The following is a 19,185-nucleotide window of genomic DNA, read 5'->3' as shown; positions in this document are numbered from 1 at the left end:
TCAGCATTAAAGGCTACTTCCTTAACGCCCCCGGATAACTTTGTTTACATTTCACTTTCAGTACTAACCACCATGGCTGACACCAAGATCCTTCAGAGCAGAAGCCAGGTGAGTGACCTTGGCCCTCCTAAGTATATAACCCAGTGCCTGGGATGGAGCAGGGCTTCCACACTTGTTTGTTGGTCTGAATCACATGGAAATGTAAGATGATGAGAAAACACTTTACGGAAAGATTCAACATTCAGAAGAAAAACTGCAGCAAATCACTCTCTGGTTGTCCTGCGGCAGTTTGCCATAGCACTGGGACAAATGAAACCTGGTGTTACCTGCTGCTATACTTCTTGGCATTCCACAGCTCCAGTGACAGCTTTGTGGTATATTCAGGGTGACTTTCCCAGAAATCCTCTGCCTTTCATCACCTCCTGACGGGAAAGACTGTGTAGGATCAGTGTTGTTTGGTAAGGCTATTCTCAGGAATACAATAATGGTTCCAGAATTTGACTTGAGTATTCTTCCATTTCTCCAGAAATTCTTTCAGATTAAACATTGCCTTAGACTACAGCTTTGGCATCAGACATGCAGACCTGGCTTCAATCTCAACTGGGTCTCCCTAGGAAAGCTATTAAACCTAGGTAAGCCCACATTTCTTCATGCATGAAAGGGGAAAAATAATAGTACCTATTACTTCACAGAGTTTTTGAGAACTGAGTGAGATTAAATGAGAATTAACTACAACTACACGAGCCTGTTACATGCTTAGCAAAATGCCTGCCTCAACTACCAATAAATATGAGTTATCATTTTTAGTGTTATGTTACTGTAAATATCCTTCCAAGTTTGCTGATGCCCTATTTCTGACAGGCCAATATTAAAAACCATGCGAAAGACGAAGGAGGACTTGACCAAAGACTGAAGATTACAGTCATATATTAAACTGAACTATAAATGTATATACAAAATCGATAAATTCAAGTCTTTCCTTACCAATAATGAATGAAAAGCTCTCCTCAAATTCTGCCCCCTGGACAAGAATCACCCACGGATTCACACAACAGAAAAACCAAATCACGCGACGTGTGCAGGAACGATTCAGCGTCAAACTCAAAAAACTGAGAAACACTACTGTTCAAATTTCTTTATGATGCTTGGATGTGAATTTATGGGTTATTTTTTTTTTAACCAGAATACAAAAAAAAAAAAAAAAAAAAGAAGACAAAATTGTAACCATATGATTTCTGCTCTGAAAAAATTGCATAAGCACACATTAAAGTGCTCAGTAAATGGTTACTTTTTATCACCATGCATAATTACATGGTTAATTTTCGTTTTATTTTCTGTTAAATGTCTGCTCCCACTTGACTGCACACCCCTGAGGGCAGGGACCGTATCTTTGAGGCTCTTGCTCTTCCCAAGTACCAGAGCAAAGGCTCACACATATGTCTGGTTAAACAGGTAACAATACCTGATTCGTGGAGGTGGAAAAACTGTGGGTACAACTTTTATCTTCCCTCTATTTGGCATTTTGTTACTCAAATTCTGTGTGTACCATTAAAATTTTAATATTTAAAACTTATATCTGAACACACAGCATTTGGTTTGGAAGTGGTACAAAAGCATATTAAGTCATTTACAGCTAAATTTCAGATTCTAAAACTTTCCCAGGACCCCCTTTATACTGAAAGAAAAATGAGAAAGGAAAGGTAGCTCCATCTCCTCGTACTTGAAATACAGAAGAAATGCCTCCATCACGGCAGTGGTTCTCAATTGTGGTCCCAGACAATTGGTGGTCTCCAAGGGTGCCTTGCGTGCTCCACTGATTGATCAAAATCGAGAATATACCTCTGTCTAGGTGACTGCCTACTCAACGCAAAAATGAGCAAAAAAGGAAGACCTGCCCACTCTGACCTAAATGACAAAAAGAAACAAGTCACACAAAGCAAGCTTGAGAATGTGCAGCATAATTCCCAATCCCTTAGAGATATGGAGATAATGCTTCATCATCACATACTAACTTCCTTGACTCCAGAAAGCAGACTAGGAAGCTGCCTCCCAGGAAAGAAAGGTATGAGGCAAAAAACCCTGAAAACGTCCCTTCAACTTCATTCTTATCTTTTCTTCTGTTTTCTTACCCCACCTAAGAAGCCTTGGCAACATAATCCATGCCACTGCCCTCAAGTCCCTTTCTGCCAGTGGTTCTCAGCAGAAGGGCAGGTCCAGTGAGAAGACACAAATATTATGAAGAAGCTTTTTCAGAACCACCTCCCTAAAGTAAGAAAAGAAAAAACAAAATAACAATTAAAAAAAAAAAAAACAGTACAAGCAGTCCTTGCTTTGCACAGCACCGACACGCACGCATCTCAGTTGCCACAAGGAACACAAGTCCTCTAACAGGACAGTTGAATTACAGTGACCACGGTGACATTTCACAAAAATGGATAATCGAAAGAGGGAACTGGCCAACAAACATGAAAGCAGGGCAAATAAATGACAAGTGGTTAACACTGAAAGTGACATTCAAATCAAATGTAAAAGGAGTTATAAAAGAATTAGCTGGCCGTGGGAATATCGACACTGCTGTCGTTGGAGAGATTCCAGACATGCAGCCAGAGGAAAATGAGTGAAGGTGAACTTATCACCATATACGGGGAAAGAGGCTGTGACGAAAAGGACAAAGATGTCCCAGAGCAAGCTGTGCCAGCAAAAAATTCCACGTTAAAGGAACACTTGTTCTGTATTGCAAGTTATATGACTTACAAATTACTTCTGACACTTTTTTTTTTTACAAAGAAATACAATCTTAATGTTTTAAATTACACTGTACTAAATGTTAGTTTTACTTTTTTTTCCGCTTCCCTATACTTCTACAATCGACAGTAAGAGTTATTAACATTGACAAGAATTTTTAAAGGTCGTTAAATAATCATAAGTGTTTTCATCAATTATTAAGATCACTCTGCATGACGACCACTCGCACATTCATCTTTACGGCCCCACATTACACGCAAAGGACTGCCTGCACTTCACACTGCAGAGCACCAACACGTGCCGAAGTTCCTTCACCTGTAACCCAGTTAAAAGTAACTGAGACAGGGATGCTTTTGGTTTCACTCAAGTAACAACCCAGATGAACTACAAGGTCGATGAAACAGCTAAGTACTGAAAGGGAGAGAAGATGTCAGGCTGGAAGGAAAGACTGGTTTGGAGGTATGTTTGTTTGTTTGCTTGTTTTGCATTGAAAAGGTAGAAGAAAAAAGTAGGGCTACTATCAAAATTATTTCATTCCATCTTGGAGGATTTCAATACAGCTTTTTTTTTTTTTTTTTTTTTTAAGGAATGGAATAAAGCCAGCCCTCCATATCCTGGGGTTCCGTATCGTCAGATTCAACCAAATGCAGATTCAAAATATTTGCAAAAAGAATTCCAGAAAGTTCCAAAAAGCAAAACTTGAATTTGCTGCATGCAGGCAACTATTTTCATAACATTTATACTGTATTTACAACTATTTACACAGTATTTACCTTGTATTAGGTATGATAAGTAATCTAGAAATGATTTAAAGTATACAGGAGGATGTGCATAGGTTACATGCAAATACTACACCATTTTATATAAGGGACTTGAGCATCTGTGGATTTTGGTATCCACAGGGGACCTGGAACCAATTCCCCTTGGCTACCAAGTTTTAATTAGGCATGAACCAGATGTGTACAGGTACAGTGTTGTATTTTTTCTTTCTTTTTTTTTAATCTCATAAGCATTTTCCATGTTACTATTATAACACATGCTCTTCACAAGCACTGTTACCAATGGCCCCTAAATAGTCCATGAAATGCATCTATCACCATTCCTCTTTTATTTCATGTTTTCCTATTATCTTCACTGAGTTAAATGTTATGAACATCTTTAGGTCGCTAATGCTTATTTCAAACTGCCCTCCTAAAAGCATGCACCAGTGAATGTACTCTTGGTGGTTTTTTTTCTGAATAGTCTGCTCTGTGTTCCAAATGAAAACTTAACATGCCAGAAGCTCTCTCCTTATTCAGCTCTACAGCCCTTCAATCCTGCTCTAGAAACTTCAGGAAGGAAACAGTTAAATATCTGCTCTACGTCAGGCTCTGTACTACATCTCACTTAATCCTTAGAAGCCGAGGCTCAAGACTTCTGCAAACATGTGAAGTTGCATTCATTCACCCAACAAGTGCTGAGTGCCTACGAAGTGTCAGGCATTGGTCACACAGTAGTAAACAAAACAGAACTCCCTCAGGAGTGCTTAGCCTGCCTCAAAGATGCTCCCATCCGTAAAAAACAACAACAAAAAATGGCCACTCCATTTCCGGACTACTTCAATAATAAAACCTTCTAATGGCTTTCGTTATGCTTCATATAAAATCCAAATTCCTTTCCACTGCCCACCAAGACTCACCTCGGTAGGCTTTGTCTAGCTCTCCAACAGCATCCCCTGCCACACTACCCTCACCCACTAGGCCTCAGCCACCACCTTCACATCCTGAACTCTTTCCACCTGAGGATTTTCTCACGTGCTGCTCCCTCTGAACTTTCCCCTCTGCTCATCAAGATGACTTGCCCTTATCTTTCAGGTCTTAGCTTAAATGTCAGCTCCTCAGGGCCTTCCTTGGGCACTCCATCTATAGTAGGTTTTCCAATATTATTCTCTCTCTCTCCCACCTCAGTTCATTTCTTTCACAGTACTTATCATATAGCCTTGGTTTGTTTGCCATCAAATCTCCAAGGGCAATCACAGCACCAGTAGACAGAACACATGGCAGATAAACTGTATGCTAAATGAATTCGCCGGGAGTGAAATCTAACTTCCTTGAAACTTCTACCAGTCGATCCCAATTTTACCCTCTGTAACTACATTGAAAAAAGAAGTATGCATGTGTACCCTTCTTTAAAAAAATAAATAAATTTTAATACAATTTTTCTTTTGTTAACTCTGACACTCACCTGTTTTTAGCAACTGCTACTGTTGCTGACTTCAGAGATAGTCTCAAGGAGCAGTAAATGGAATCCCACGTTACACTGCTTGGAATCTAAGCTCCAACACTTCCACACATGAAATGTATCTCACTTGTGTGACTTTGGACAAATTATCTAACATACTCTTCCTCAGTTCCCTCATTTGGAAAACTAGGATAAGACTTCAATTGTTTGTCAGGCTTAAATGAGATGATGTACGTAAAGAGCTTACCCTAGTTCCCGGCAGAGCAATGTTAATTGTCACAAGTACTACTGCTATCTCTTCAGCTGGAAAGGAAAACGTCTTCAAAGGGGTAACATATTTCTTTGCATCTCTAAAACCTAGCTTCTACAAATATCAACAAATCTAGATTTAAAACCATCATTCCACCAGTCTGGGTAAGATCCCCCTTCCACATCTTTCCATACACTCTGAAACTAACCCTCATCGTCATTTATGATAACAATCATTTCACCCTTCTGCCTCCACCACCTGACCCGTGCGGCCAGGTCTATCTTATTCACCATGTTATCTCCAACACCTGCAAAAACATTTGATAATTAAACGAAGAAAGTCCTCTGGGCCTCCATTTCTCAGGAAAAGCTTTTGAAAAGGTATTTGTCTATTTTCTGCCTCTGCCCGCTCTCCTACAATGAAAACGTAGGCAGCCAATCTGTCTTGTTCACTACTGTATCTAGTATCCCCTACTGAACATGTCCTAAGAAAGGTTTCAAAATATTTATTAAAGGATTTGGGGGGGGGGGTTGATGTTAAGACACGTTGATTCTCGTTGTTTTCTAAGGAATTAAACACCACTGACGTACTGGCTCAACGCGCGGCTATTTTTGCTCATCAATATATACCCAAAGCCTAGAAAAATGCTCGGAAGCAAAATAAGCAGATTAATTATATATAGGATGAATGAATGGATACGTCATTTTCCGAGACTGAAAAAAGATGCAGCAAAATGAAACCACAGTCTTGACTAAGAGGTCTGTGAGCGACTCAAGAGTTGTTTTGTTACATATATTTCATTAATTGCCAAGCTCTCCAGAGTATGGTTACAGCATACAATTGAAACTTTTCTTTTTCCGTTAGGTAAACCGCGGTGCGGAAGACTATGAGTCAAGTGCCACCCCTATCCCACCCCCGTCTCTTTCTGGCATACAGGTACGAAACTCAGGACCTTGACACGAGGCCCGCCGCGGCCCAGGAGCCGCGTGTTTCCTCCCAGACCTGGTGACCGGTGACCCGGGGATGATTCAGCGCGCAAAACCGGAAGGAGGTGCTAGGACAGGGAAGCCTCCGGCACTCCTAGCGCCCCCACCCTACCGCCCGGTACTCACCACCAGCGAGGCTGTGAACCCAGGCCGGTCCATGGCCGCACAGACTCAGTCAAAGTTATAATTCAAAGCTGAGCCGACTCAGGTCGTGGGCCCCGGCACTGGGCGCCGCCATCTTGGAGGCGGGGCAGGTAACGCCGGCACTTCCGTGGTCACGTGAGGTTGAACCACAACAATTACACGTGCAACCGGGGAAGCTGGGCCAGGAGGAGGGCGAGGAAGGAGGGGCGGGGCCTGGAAAGTGTGGTCGAGTCAAGGCTCGCGACTTCTTCTCTGCCTCCGTCTCCTACAGCTTCTGAGTGGGCCAGGTGGAGGAACTCTCGCGAGCAAACGAGCCTCGACCGGGAACTAGGCGTAGCGAGCCCGGTGATGAGGAAAGGGTGAAGCCCAACCGTAAACACAAAAGAGGCGTGGCTATAGTGGAAGGCGGGGCCATGGAGAGGCAGGACTAGCTTCAGCGGGCGAGACCTGTGGCTTCCAATGAGTTATTTGCTTTTATCTGTTGGTTTCACCTGTAGAAATTTTGTCTGATTTTCCATAAAACAGACTCATTATCAGAAAATTATTAAATATAGAAAAACGTTTCAAAAATTTCCTTACTCGAGCTAAAAATTAATGTCCTCTACTTCTTACCAGCAGTTTTTGCACTTAATATAATTCATTTGTTCGGTTATTTACTTGCTCATCCTGTTAGCTGTAGTATCAGTTGCACACTTCAAAGACCACTTTAAGTACTTAAAGTTTCTCGCAGTGGACTTGCCTTTACATTTTTCAAACAAATACCTTCTAAGTTTCCTTCTATTAAGAGCCAACTGCATCTCAGATGTGGTGCTCTAATACAGCCACTTTGTAAGGTAAGCACCATTAGCATCCTCATTTTACAGAGAATCCTGATGCTCCAAGAGGTTCACTAACCAACCCAAAGCTACAGAGAACATAGCAGACCCAGGCTTGAAATTTTACTTAGTGACCTCATCATGTTTCCTCAAAACCTTTGCAACAGCCTTAGGTTCTTTGCTTTTCTTCAATCTGTCTTTCATACCACTTCTACAGTCAATATTCTCTTCTAGTTGAGATGTTCTAGAAATGATTAGCAGAATGCCTTCAGGGTTTCAAATTCTGAACCCCCAGAAATCTGGGAGTGGCTTACCTGAGTGGTTCTGTTACCGGCCAGGGTTCCTGGACTCCTTAATCAATAGAAATTGAAAAAACACCAGACGAGAAATTCAGGCAAGGCTTTATTGGGACTCGTACTGTAGCAGGACGGCGCGAAAACAAGTAACAGGTGGCCCTGCTTGCTCCGTGAGGGGAGGGCAAGCTGGTCCCTTATATGGGGTGAGGGTAAGGGCAGGTCCGGGGGTCAGGCTGCAGGGGTGGCTTGGGTGGTATGCCCATCCCCTTGGTGGTGCTGTGTGCAAGGATCATGTGCGCTACCATGCTTTTGCTCCCGACTCCTCAGATGTGGAAGTTAGGTTTTGGGGCTTTTTGTATCTTGTTCACAATTTGCCCCAAATGCGCATGCACGCAGTTATTTTTAGTCCCTTGGAGTTTCTTTGTATTTGTTGCTTGAGGAGACGTTTGTCCAGGTGCAAGCATTGCTGCAAAGGGTCCCAGGTCCCAGGTCCCAGCCTGTAACCTAGCAGGACACTACGAGGCCTTCCTGCAATAGACCCCCACCCATGTCCTCCGCCTGCCTTTTGTCTGTAGAAAAACTTTAGTCAAAGAATAAATTTAATCAGAGAAGTGAGAAAATGCAGAAAGAAAGGAACACAGTCAAGCAAGACAAAAGAATAATACTTTGGCCATTAAACAAAGTCAAGGACCTTTAGTTCTTCCCCAAGGTCTATAGATAATATTCGGAGCCATGTCCTTTGAGCTGTTCTGCAGATACTGAAACCGCCACCAGGTGGAAGAAGTTAACCGTATGCTGCCCACAAGCACGTAGACCCCAGACCGGTTGGAACCAGAAGGTTGATGATGCTGACTCCCAATTACCTCACCACCAACCAATCAGGAGAATGTCCACGAGCTGACCACGCCCTGCTCCCCGAACACTGTTAAAGACTCCTCACTACCCCCGTCCAGGGTGGGACATACAGGCTTGAGGGCATTAGCCTGTTGTTGTCCCCTTTGCCAGGCAAAGCAATAACGCGATTTCTTTCTACTTCACCCAAAACTCTGTCTCCAAGATTTAATTCGGCACCGGTGTACAGAGGCTAATTTCGGCAACAAGCCTGTCTCAGTTCAGGCTCTGGGTCTCTCTGATGAGGTTGCAGTCAAGGCATCGGCTAGGGCTATATCTGAAGAGTTGGTTGGGACTGGAGGATCCACCTCCAAAATAGCCTATTTCCATACCTGCCAAATTAGTGCTAGCTGTTGGCAGTTGGCCTCAGTTCCTCACCACATAGACTTCTCCATAGGATTGCTTGAGTGTCCTCAGCTGGTTTTCCCCAGAGTGAGTGATCTAAGAGAGCAAGACAGAAATGTTCTCTTCTATTGTTCAGAGGTAAAAGCTTCATCAGGTATTTCATGATGCCACTGGAAACCCTTTAGGAAATACAGATGAACAAACATGACCTGGGGCCTTCCTTTCATGAAATGCTTACAGAAAGATCCATTACCACTTGTGCATGCCTTTTAAATGGAACATTACAATGCACTGTCATTGTCACCACATTGCAGGCAGAGTATATCCTCAGATCTTCTAGTTAAAAAAAATCTACCAAATAAGATAAGTACTGGTTTGCACTAAATATGTGAAATTATAATATTGTCTTCCTCAATTAAATCTACCACTGTAAGCCAAGTTCACTTTAGTTCCAAAATATTCGTAGTATTTACAAAAATTATCAGGAGGTCAAAAACAATACATCAAAAAAAACAAATTAGATCCAGCTTAGGGGAAATAAAGGACATAATCTTTAGCCAGAACTAGACCCAAGCTCCAAGTTCCTGTTACTGATCTTTACTGAAAAATAAAGTAATAGAATCATTTGCAATAAAAATATTCATGTATCTTAACCCATATGCATATTTTAACCCATATGCAAAAATATATATAATGGAAAGGAACCCTTTAAGTAATAAAATCAAGGTTATACTTTCCATGTGGATTTGTGTTCCCATTTTGAATCAGTGAGAAAAAAAAAAAAAAGACTGTCCTTTCAATAAATGGCTTTGGGACAGTTAGATAACCATTTAGAAGAAAATTATGTTTCATCCCTTTCTCACACTTTACCTCCAAAAACAGTTCCAAATGGATTAAAATTCTCACTTGATATAATTTATTAGAATACTAGAAGGAAAAGGTAAATATTTTAATATTCTTGAGGTAAAGAAACAGGTTTATGCATGAGATTTTTTTTAACTAGGAAAAATATTTGCAGCACATATAACAAGAATGAATTCTTAATACTAAATAGTTCCTATAAATCAATAAGAAAAACACCAATACCAATAGAAAAAAATGGGAAAAGTCACAAAGGAGGAAAAATAAGTAGCTAATGAACATGTGAAAATATTTTAAATTCCTTAATAACATCAACATGAAAATTAAAACAATACAGCATTTTTCAAACCTATCAAATAGGCAAAGATTTTTATAGGGGGAGCATCAAAGCAACTTTTCTGGTGAGTGATATGACAAGATATATCAAAACCCTAAAAAATGTTCTTTGTCCTCAATTGTTCTACTTATTGCATTGTACTCTAAGGAATTATTTTTTTTAAGCCATAGAAATATGACTATAAGCATATTCATTTCACCGTTCTCATAGCAAAAGAAGAATTTTTATACAACCAAAAATGTTCATCATTGCATGATTGAGATACTTTGGTTACAGTATCCATATGTAGCTATTTAAAACCATGATGTAGATGGATCTTTAATGATATAGAAGGATGGTAAAAATAAAAACAGTTGCACAAGAGCATTTGCATATGCTCATTTCTGTCCTTATGCCCCAGCAGATCCACTCCCTACTTTCTCTTCTTTTGTTTTCTGTCCTAGAAAGCTGACCGGTAGGAACTGCCCCCTGGTTTCCAGTAGGGTTTGGCCAATGAGAGTCATGGGCAGATCTGAGGATGGCGAGAGAAAGAGGTCAGGGTATTTCTTCTCTGCTTGCTCCCTGCCTCAACCCAGTTCTGGCAGGTGTTGCATTCCTCTACAATACTGCTACTATCTCTTTGGCTCCCTTTCTCTTTCAGGTCTAGGGAGGATAATGGCTTCCCACTGTTGTAAGCCCTGGCTGCCTCTTCCTACCTTATTGATTTTCCTAACACTGCCCAAGTCTCTCTTCAAAATCCCAGTTGGGTGCCGTCTGTTTACTGCTAGAACTCTGACAAAAGACACTCTAATCCAATTTTTGTAAACATTTACATACTAGTTCCCTATTGCTGCATAACAAACTACCCCAATACTTAGCAGCTTAAAACAGCAAACATGTACCATCTCAGAGTTTCTGTGGGTATGAAATCTGGAATCGGCCTAGCTAGGCCTGGCTGGCTCATAATCTCTCATGAGACTGCAGTTATGCTGTCAGCCAGGACTACAGTCCCAACTGATGGCTCGAATGGAAATCCACCTCCAAGCTCACTCACGTGGTTGTTGGCAGGATTCAGCTCCGCACAGGTTGTTGGAGTGAGGGGCTCAATTCCTCAATGTCTGTTGACTGGAGTCCTCCCTCGGTTCCTTGCCTCGAGGGCCTCTCCGTGTGGGAGCTTGCAACACAGCCCCTGGCTTCCATCAGAGCGAGAGAGAGCACCCAAGATAGAAGCCACAATCTTTTGTAACTTAATCACACTCAAGGGGAGGGGATTATACAAGGGCATGAATATAAGGCAGCAGCAATCAATGGGGACAATCTTAGAGGCAATATATACAATTTACAAATGCACAGAAAAAAATCTATACGATGACAGGTTATCTTTGGGGACATTAAAAATGATGTTTGTTTTCTTCTTGCGTTACTGGCCATTTCTAACGAATAAATAGTACTGCTGCAGCTATTACCATCAGATATTGTTGCTGACCTACCTCCAGCTGACAGCCACTCACACGATATTGCTTAATTTCTTTGCCTTTTCCATGAGCAAGTTGATATCAACCTGTCTAGATTTTACAAAGCGTGAATCAGTTATCTCCCATAATCGGGTTTTGTTCAATATTTGACCCAAGATGAAGCTCTGGCTAGGTTTCCAAAACATATATAAAAATAATCAGGATGAAATTTGCTCAGCTAATTTTTACATTCTCTGACAAAGATCTCCACTCTATTGGACGTGGAAATTATCCTAAAACCTTGTGCCTGTGCATTTACTGCCCATCAGTTTGGCAAGCCTGTCACACTGACATATAACACCAAACTGCCCTTGCTGTAATTGCTCCCCTCTGTTGAAGTGGCAACTGATAATTATAGGTCACCCTTGTGACACTTACCTGACACAGAGGATGACAGCAAATGATTTTTCTCAGTCACTGACTATTGTTATATTCAAGGGCAAATCGAGCTATTTTTCTCTCTGCAGTAGAGGAAATAATGGGAAAACAGAAATGGGGTTCATGATCTTCCCATTACAGGAATTTAAAACAAAACCATCCACCATTAAACCACGATCACAAATAAGAACCTTTATTATTCTTCAAATTAATTCCATCAGCAAGTGCTAACCAGTTATTGTGTGTCCATAATGGCCTTTTTCTTTCTAAACATCTGACCCTCCCAACTTCATTTTTTATCATGGTGTTCCATGATTCTTACAATCTTCTGGGTTAAGAAGCCTGCCTCTTGTCCAATTTCGTATTTATCCTTGATGCCTAAACCATTGCCTAATCCTTCAGAGGCCTTCCTCCTCTCCTTTCTGCAAAACTGAAGGCTCTGGTTTGAGCCTTCAAAAATCATAACTTAATGACTAAACCAGTCATAAAAACCTTCTCCTGTCTCCGTATCCCCATTTCTAGTTCATCTGGACAGCTTTGCAAGAGTTAAAAAAAAAAAAAAAAAAAAAGGAACCATCTTATATCAGGCTCTGTGTTGATGACTGACCATTTCCCTATTTATTTTCTCACTTAATCCAAACTGTCAGCCTGTGACGACTTCGGTATTATAATCAAGCCTGGACTCCTGGTTTCCTGTAAAACCCAAAAGGAAGTCATTGACTTCCATTGACTGTCTTTGGAAGACAGTTTGTTACAAAGCTAAACGTAGTCTTAACATATGATCTGGAAATTGTGCTCCATGGTATTTACTCAAATTAGTTGAAAACTTATGTCCACACAAGAATCTGCAAATGGATGTTTGCAGCAGCTTTAATCACAATTGCTAAAACTTGGAAGCAACCAAGACATCATTTAGTAAGTGAATGGATAAATAAACTGTGGTCTATCCAGGCAACAGAATGGTATTCAGTGTTAAAAAGAAATGAGCTATCAAGCCGTGAAAAAAGACGTGTTGGAACCTTCAATGCATAGTACAATGCTAAGTGAGACAAGCCAGTCTGAAAATGCTATATACTGTATGATTCCAACATTCTGGAAAAGGCAAAACTATGGAGACCATAAAAAGATCGGTGGTTGCCAAGGGTTAAGGAGAGGGAGAGATAAGTAGGTGGAGCACAGAGAATTCTTAGGGTAGTGAAACTATTTATGCGATGCTATAATGGTTGATACATGTTGTTACAGACTTGTCAAAACCAATAGAATGCACAATACTGAGTGATTCACCTAATGTAAACCATGGGTTTGGGATGATAATGAGGTTGCAATGTAGATTTTTCAATTGTAACAGACATACCCCTCTGGTGAGGGATGCTGATTGTCAGGGAGACTGTGGGTGTGGGAGGAGGGGAAGGAGGGAGTATATGGGAGCACTCCACTGAGTACTCTAAATGCAGCACTTGCTGCTCAGTTTTACTGTGAATCTAAATGTGCTCCGAAAGATAAATTCTATTGCAATAATTTCAAAAAAAGGAAGTCATTGTACTATACCCTGAGATTCCCAATGATAACAAACTTCAGTCAAATTCTATCCTCCTTCTACAGGGGCTGGGGTTGGGGAGGAAGGGGAGAAGGGAGGGAGGGAGGGAGGGAAGGAGAGAGAGGGGGAGGGAGGGAGAGAAGGAGGGAGGGAGCAAGGAGTGTGCAAAGAGGAAAAATAAGACAATATATGAAAAGAAAAATATCTTGTCTCTGCTCCATGGGTTGGAGATACTTTTCCTCCAACCCAAATGTTCACTGACAGATGAATGCATAAACAAAATGGGGTGTATACGTGATCTCGGAGAGGCAGCAGTGGGTGGTGGCGTGAAGCAAGATCTTAATGCCCTGCCCAAGAACCTGGGGAGCCTGGATGAAAACCGGGAATCCCAGTCACCACACCCCCTAGCTTTTGCCCCCAGTGAAAAATGCATTTCTCACAGAGGCAAAACTGTAAAAACAGGTACAAAGTTTATTATTAGAGACACAGCACAACAACAAGGGGGAGAGCACACAGAGAAACAGTTTGTTTAGTTAGGACAGAAGCAAGGCAGAGATGCACACCGGGAGAGGAAGGGTGTGGGCGTCCTCCCCAATGAGGAGGAGCGCAGTGAAGAGGTGGTTAGGTCATTTGTATAGGGCAGTTCTTCCGGGTCTTTGTTTACCTTTGGCCAATTACCTGGTTTCTTTTTCCACACCTGCCCTGCCCTAGGACCCTCCCCAACGTGCGTGCGCAACGTTTTTCCAAGATGGATTTCAGCCCAGAGGTCTACGCGACGGCCTTAGCATCACGTATTATGGGGTGGTGCCCCCTCCTTTTTGACCCCCGAGGAGCCTTTCTGCACATGTGCAGTATTTCCCTTGCCCTAAGGATGGGAAATGTATGACCTCTTGATTTTTTACAGGGTTTAGTCCCATTCTGTCCCTGCCATAAAAATGTCCTATGTCTGGTTATTTACCCTATTTCTGTTGCTGGTTTTTATATCAAGGTGCAGATCTCGAAATATAGACAGGAGTCTGGTTATAAATATGTAGTCCGGAGCCCGTTTGTCTCTTGCTTCAGGAAATGTAAACAGGGGGCTGGGTAATGAATGTCCAGCCTGGAGCCCATCTTCTTCTCACCCCAGGAAGTGTGAACAGGAGGCCAGTTGTAAATGCCTAGCCTGGAGCCCATCTATCTCCTGCCTTATACATACAATGGAATCTTATTCAGCTTTAAAAAGGAAAGAAATTCTGATACATGGACAAACCTTGAAGACATTGTGTTAAGTGAAATAAGCCGTTCACAAAAGGACAAATACCGTAGGATTCTGCCTACAGAGGCACCTAGAGTAGTCAAATTCACAGAGACAGAGTAGAAAGCTGGTTGCCAGGAGCTGGAGGGAGGGGCAATGCTTCGTGTTCAATGCGTACAGAACTTCAGTTGGGGAAAATGAAAAAGTTCTGGGAATGGATGGTGGGAACGGATGGTAGTGATGGCTGCACAATGTGAATGTACTTAATGCCACCGGACCGTACACCTAACAAGGTTAAAACGGTCATTTTTATGTTATGTATATTTTACTAACATAAACAAGACACTCTTTCTTCACAGGAGATGGAACGCATTTAACGCATTTCATTTCAAAGATGAAATGATTCTCAGGCTCACGAAAAAGTTGATGCACAACATTCTTTAGTCAACCAGTAATCAAAGTTCTCCCTACCCCTTCGATGCCATTTTGCTTCCTAAGTCAGAGTGGCTGGAGGGAAGGGGGGTGGCGGACGCAGCAGTTAAGTGAAGAGCTCCATGACACGGCGCAGGGCCCCAGCTCATTGACTGATACGGAAAATGTTTTAAGAATGAAATATATGGCTTTGAATTCCCATTCACCAACTCCCTCATCATGATGTGCCTCCCCCGGCTCAGTTTGCTATTCTATACCTTCCTCATTGCAAACGTTCCCCAGAGCTCTCTGGCGCTGCGGTCTTTTTATTTATTACCTTCTGTCAAACAGCAGTCCTTCATTCAAAAGGGCATGACCTTTCATTCCTCTGAGCTACCAGCATGGGTCCTAAATGAACACTTTAGGCTTCATGCTACAGGCTGAACATTAATCTGCTCCAGCTGTCCCCCAGGTGAACCCATGAGAGCTCAAAGAATCACTTGAAAAAAGTGAGCTAATACCTTTGTCATTTCTCAGGTCCAATGCTACTGACATTGCAAAATGGCCACAGTTCCCCCAAATAATTACGAGAGAACATGTTACCCTCTGTAGGGTAATGTGTCTCTCAGGTGCAGTTCCACATCCTCTCTTAATTTTTAGTTCCTCTTGCAGGTTTTATTTCTCAACAGACATTTTATATTTTTACCTGAATCATCGGGCCCCAGACTATTGCTTCAACCTCATGGCCTGCCAGTTACCTTTCTCTGCTCTTGATTCCCCAGGGGAGTTGACTTCCATACGTTCTGCCTCAGGGCTTGGGCACAGGCCCACTTCCACCCTTCTCCTTCTTACTTCACCTTTACTGACAATGCAGTTTAATGTGGTTTCCTCAGAGGTTGTCTTCTCCCTCACATCGCCCTACTCCTCCCATATTTCTCCTGTAGCATCATATTTTTTCCCCAGCACTTATCATAATTTGTAATTCTATGTGTGTGTGTGCTCATCGCTCTCCACCACTAGATTATAAAATCCATGAAGACAGGGTCAATGTCTTATCAAGTTCACCACTGTTCTCAGTGCCAGACACATAGGAGGAGTTTAATTGTTGGAATGAAGAAAATAAGAGAGGGGCTGGAGTCAGGATGGCGTACTAGGAGGACGCGGAATTCGCATCTCCTCAACACTAGGGCACCTACCAGGCACCGGTGGGGGACCACGGACACCTAAGGGGACGGGAGGAACCCCCAGCAACCGGGTAGGACATGGGGCTTGGGGGGCAGTGAAGGGGGAGGAGAAGTGGAGGCAGGACGGGACTGGCGCCCCTGAGGGGCGGCTGGGGGAGGGGAAGGGATCCCACGCCCAAAGCGGGAAATTGGGGAACCATTGGGAAGGCAGAGGATCAAAAGGGAGTGTGGCCAGGTTTCCCCTGCCCACTTGGGCCCCCGGGAGCCTGCTGAGATCCCGGGCCTGATCCTCTGCCCACCGAGGCCCCCTCCAGCTGCGCGGGTCCTGAGAGAGTGGGAGGGAGAGAAGGGGAAGCAAAAGTAAAGGCCGGACCTACGGGACCAGCACCCCTGAGGGGCGGCTGGGGGAGGGGAGGAGTTTCTACAGCCAGCGGGACCCACCCACGGCGCCGGGGGAGACCCCGGGGGAGACAGTGGGGGAGGGGCACAAAGGAACGGAAAGGAACGGAGCCATTGCTTTCCCTGTCCACTTAGGCACCGGGAAGCCTGTTGGGCTCCCGGACCTAATCCTCTGTCCTCTGAGCCTCCCTCCTGCCCCGCAGAGCCCAAGCCCTGCCCCTACACCCCCACACAGGGCCCACCTCTGCACTCGGAGACACCCTCTGAGACCCCCTCCAACGGGCGGGGCCTAAACCCCACCCACACACCCTCCCACAGGGCCCTACCTCCAAACTCCGGAACTCCACACTCCAGAGGCCCTCCTTTCCACGTGCTGCCTCTCCCCTTCCGTGCAGGTCCTAAGCAGAGAACCCCCAACCCACGCTTGAACATCGCCCTGCCCATGCCCCGCCCACCCTAAACCCCACCCCTGCGTGTTCCACCCCCTGCCTAAATTCCACCCGCTGCCTAAATTCCACCCCATGCCAAGGATTTTTTTTTTCTTTTCTTTTTTCCTCTTTTAGATTGGGGTTCTGTTTTACCTTGTTGATTCATTGTTGTTGATTCCTTTATATTTTTATTTTTCCTAACAAATCTTTCATTTTTCTAATTTTATTTTATTCTTTATACTTTGTTAGTGATCTCTCCTTTTGGCTTGTTCCACTCCCCCCCCCCCCTTTTTTTTTCTTTTTTCTGTTGTGGTTTTATTTTACCTTGTTGCAGTTGTTTCAATTATAGTTTTATTTTTCCTAATATATTTTTTAATCTTTCTAATTTTATTTTATTTTTTATTCTTTGATATTGTACTGCTCCTTTTTTTCTTTCTTCCTTCCTTTTTTTTTTTTTTCTTTTTTTAATACCGCACCAAGAAGCTTACGATATCTTGGTTCCCAGGCCGGAGGTCAGGCCCGAGCTCCTGTGGTGGGAGCTCCAAGTCCAAACTGCTAGACTAACAGAGAACCTCAGACCCCAGGGAATATCAATCAGAGTGAGGCCTCCCGGAGGTCCTCACCTCAGCACCAAGACCCAGCTCTATCTAACTGCCTGCAAACTCCAGTGATGGACGTCTCAGGCCAAACAACGAGTAAGACAGGAATACAGCACCAGCCATCAAAGAAAAGAAAAAAAATGAAATGACAAAAAAATACGTTACAGATGAAGGAACAAGGTAAAAACCTACAAGACAAAATAAATGAAGATGAAATAGGCAGCCTACCTGAAAAAGAATTCACAGTAATGATAGTAAAGATGATCCAAAATCTCAGAAACAGAATGGAGAAAATACAAGAAACATTTAACAAGGATCTAGAAGAACTAAAGAGCAAACAAACAGTGATGAACAACACAATTACTGAAATTAAAAATACTCTAGAAGGAATCAATAAGAGAAAAATTGAGGCAGAAGAATGGATGAGTGAGCTGGAAGATTAAATGGTGGAAATCACTGCCAGGGAGCATAATAAAGAAAAGAATGAAAAGAATTGAGGACAGTCTCAGAGACCTCTGGGACAACATTAAACACACCAACATTCAAATTATAGGGGTCCCAGAAGAAGAAGAGAAAAAGAAAGGGTCTGAGAAAATATTTGAAGAGATTATAATTGAAAACTTCCCTAACATGGGAAAGGAAATAGTCAATCAAGTCCAGGAAGCACAGACAGTACCATACAGGATAAACCCAAAGAGAAACATGCTGAGACACATATTAATCAAACTATCAAAAATTAAATACAAATAAAAAATATTAAAAGCAGCAAGGGAAAAGCAACAAATAATATTTAAGGGAATCCCCATAAAGTTAACAGCTGATTTTCAGCAGAAACTCTGCAAGCCAGAAGGGACTGGCAGGACATACAACCTACAACCAAGATTGCTCTACCCAGCAAGGATCTCATTCAGATTCGATGGAGAAATTAAAACCTTTGCAGATAAACAAAAGTTAAGAGAATTCAGCACAACCAAACCAGCTTTACAACAAATGCTAAAGGAACATCTCTAGGCAGGAAACACAAGAGAAGGAAAACACCTACAAAAACAAACCCAAAACAGTTAAGAAAATGGTAATAGGAACATACATATCAATAATTACCTTAAATGTAAATGGATTAAACGCTCCAACCAAAAGTCATTGACTGGCTGAATGGATACAAAAACAAGACCCATACATATGCTGTCTACAAGAGACCCACTTCAGACCTAGGGACACATGCAGACTGAAAGTGAGGGGATGGAAAAAGATATTCCATGCAAATGGAAATCAAAAGAAAGCTGCAGTAGCAATTCTCATATCAGAAAAAATAGACTTTAAAATAAAGACTATTACAAGAGACAAAGAAGGACACTACATAATGATCAAGGGATCAATCCAAGAAGATATAACAATGGTAAATATTTATGTATCCAACATAGAAGCACCTCAATACATAAGGCAAATGCCAACAGCCATAAAAGGGGAAATCGACAGTAACACAATCATCGCAGGGGACTTTAACACCCCACTTTCACCAATGGACAGAGCATCCAAAATGAAAATAAATAAGGAAACACAAGCTTTAAATGACACATTAAACAAGACAGACTTAATTGATATTTATAGGACATTCCATCCAAAAACAACAGG

The 19,185-nt window shown here is 42.4% G+C and overlaps 1 protein-coding gene across 6 annotated transcripts in view; it reads right to left on the bottom strand.

Annotated features, from left to right (window-relative positions):
• SLC25A26 (solute carrier family 25 member 26) overlaps nt 1-6,630 on the bottom strand; it is a 144,924-nt gene extending 138,294 nt beyond the window's left edge. For all 6 annotated transcript variants that reach the window (XR_009701624.1, XM_061197125.1, XM_061197126.1 and 3 more), the window contains exon 1: nt 6,328-6,630. Coding sequence is in view for 4 of the 6 variants with exons in the window: in XM_061197125.1 (XP_061053108.1) it covers nt 6,328-6,360 (33 nt within the window). In the remaining 2 variants the exon portion in view is untranslated. The remainder of the gene's footprint in view (nt 1-6,327) is intronic.
• Between the last annotated feature and the right edge of the window lie 12,555 nt (nt 6,631-19,185).

The sequence above is a fragment of the Eubalaena glacialis genome, chromosome 7, assembly GCF_028564815.1.
Source record: "Eubalaena glacialis isolate mEubGla1 chromosome 7, mEubGla1.1.hap2.+ XY, whole genome shotgun sequence".
Taxonomy (NCBI): Eukaryota; Metazoa; Chordata; class Mammalia; order Artiodactyla; family Balaenidae; genus Eubalaena; species Eubalaena glacialis.
This window is presented reverse-complemented; position numbering and strand designations above follow the sequence as displayed.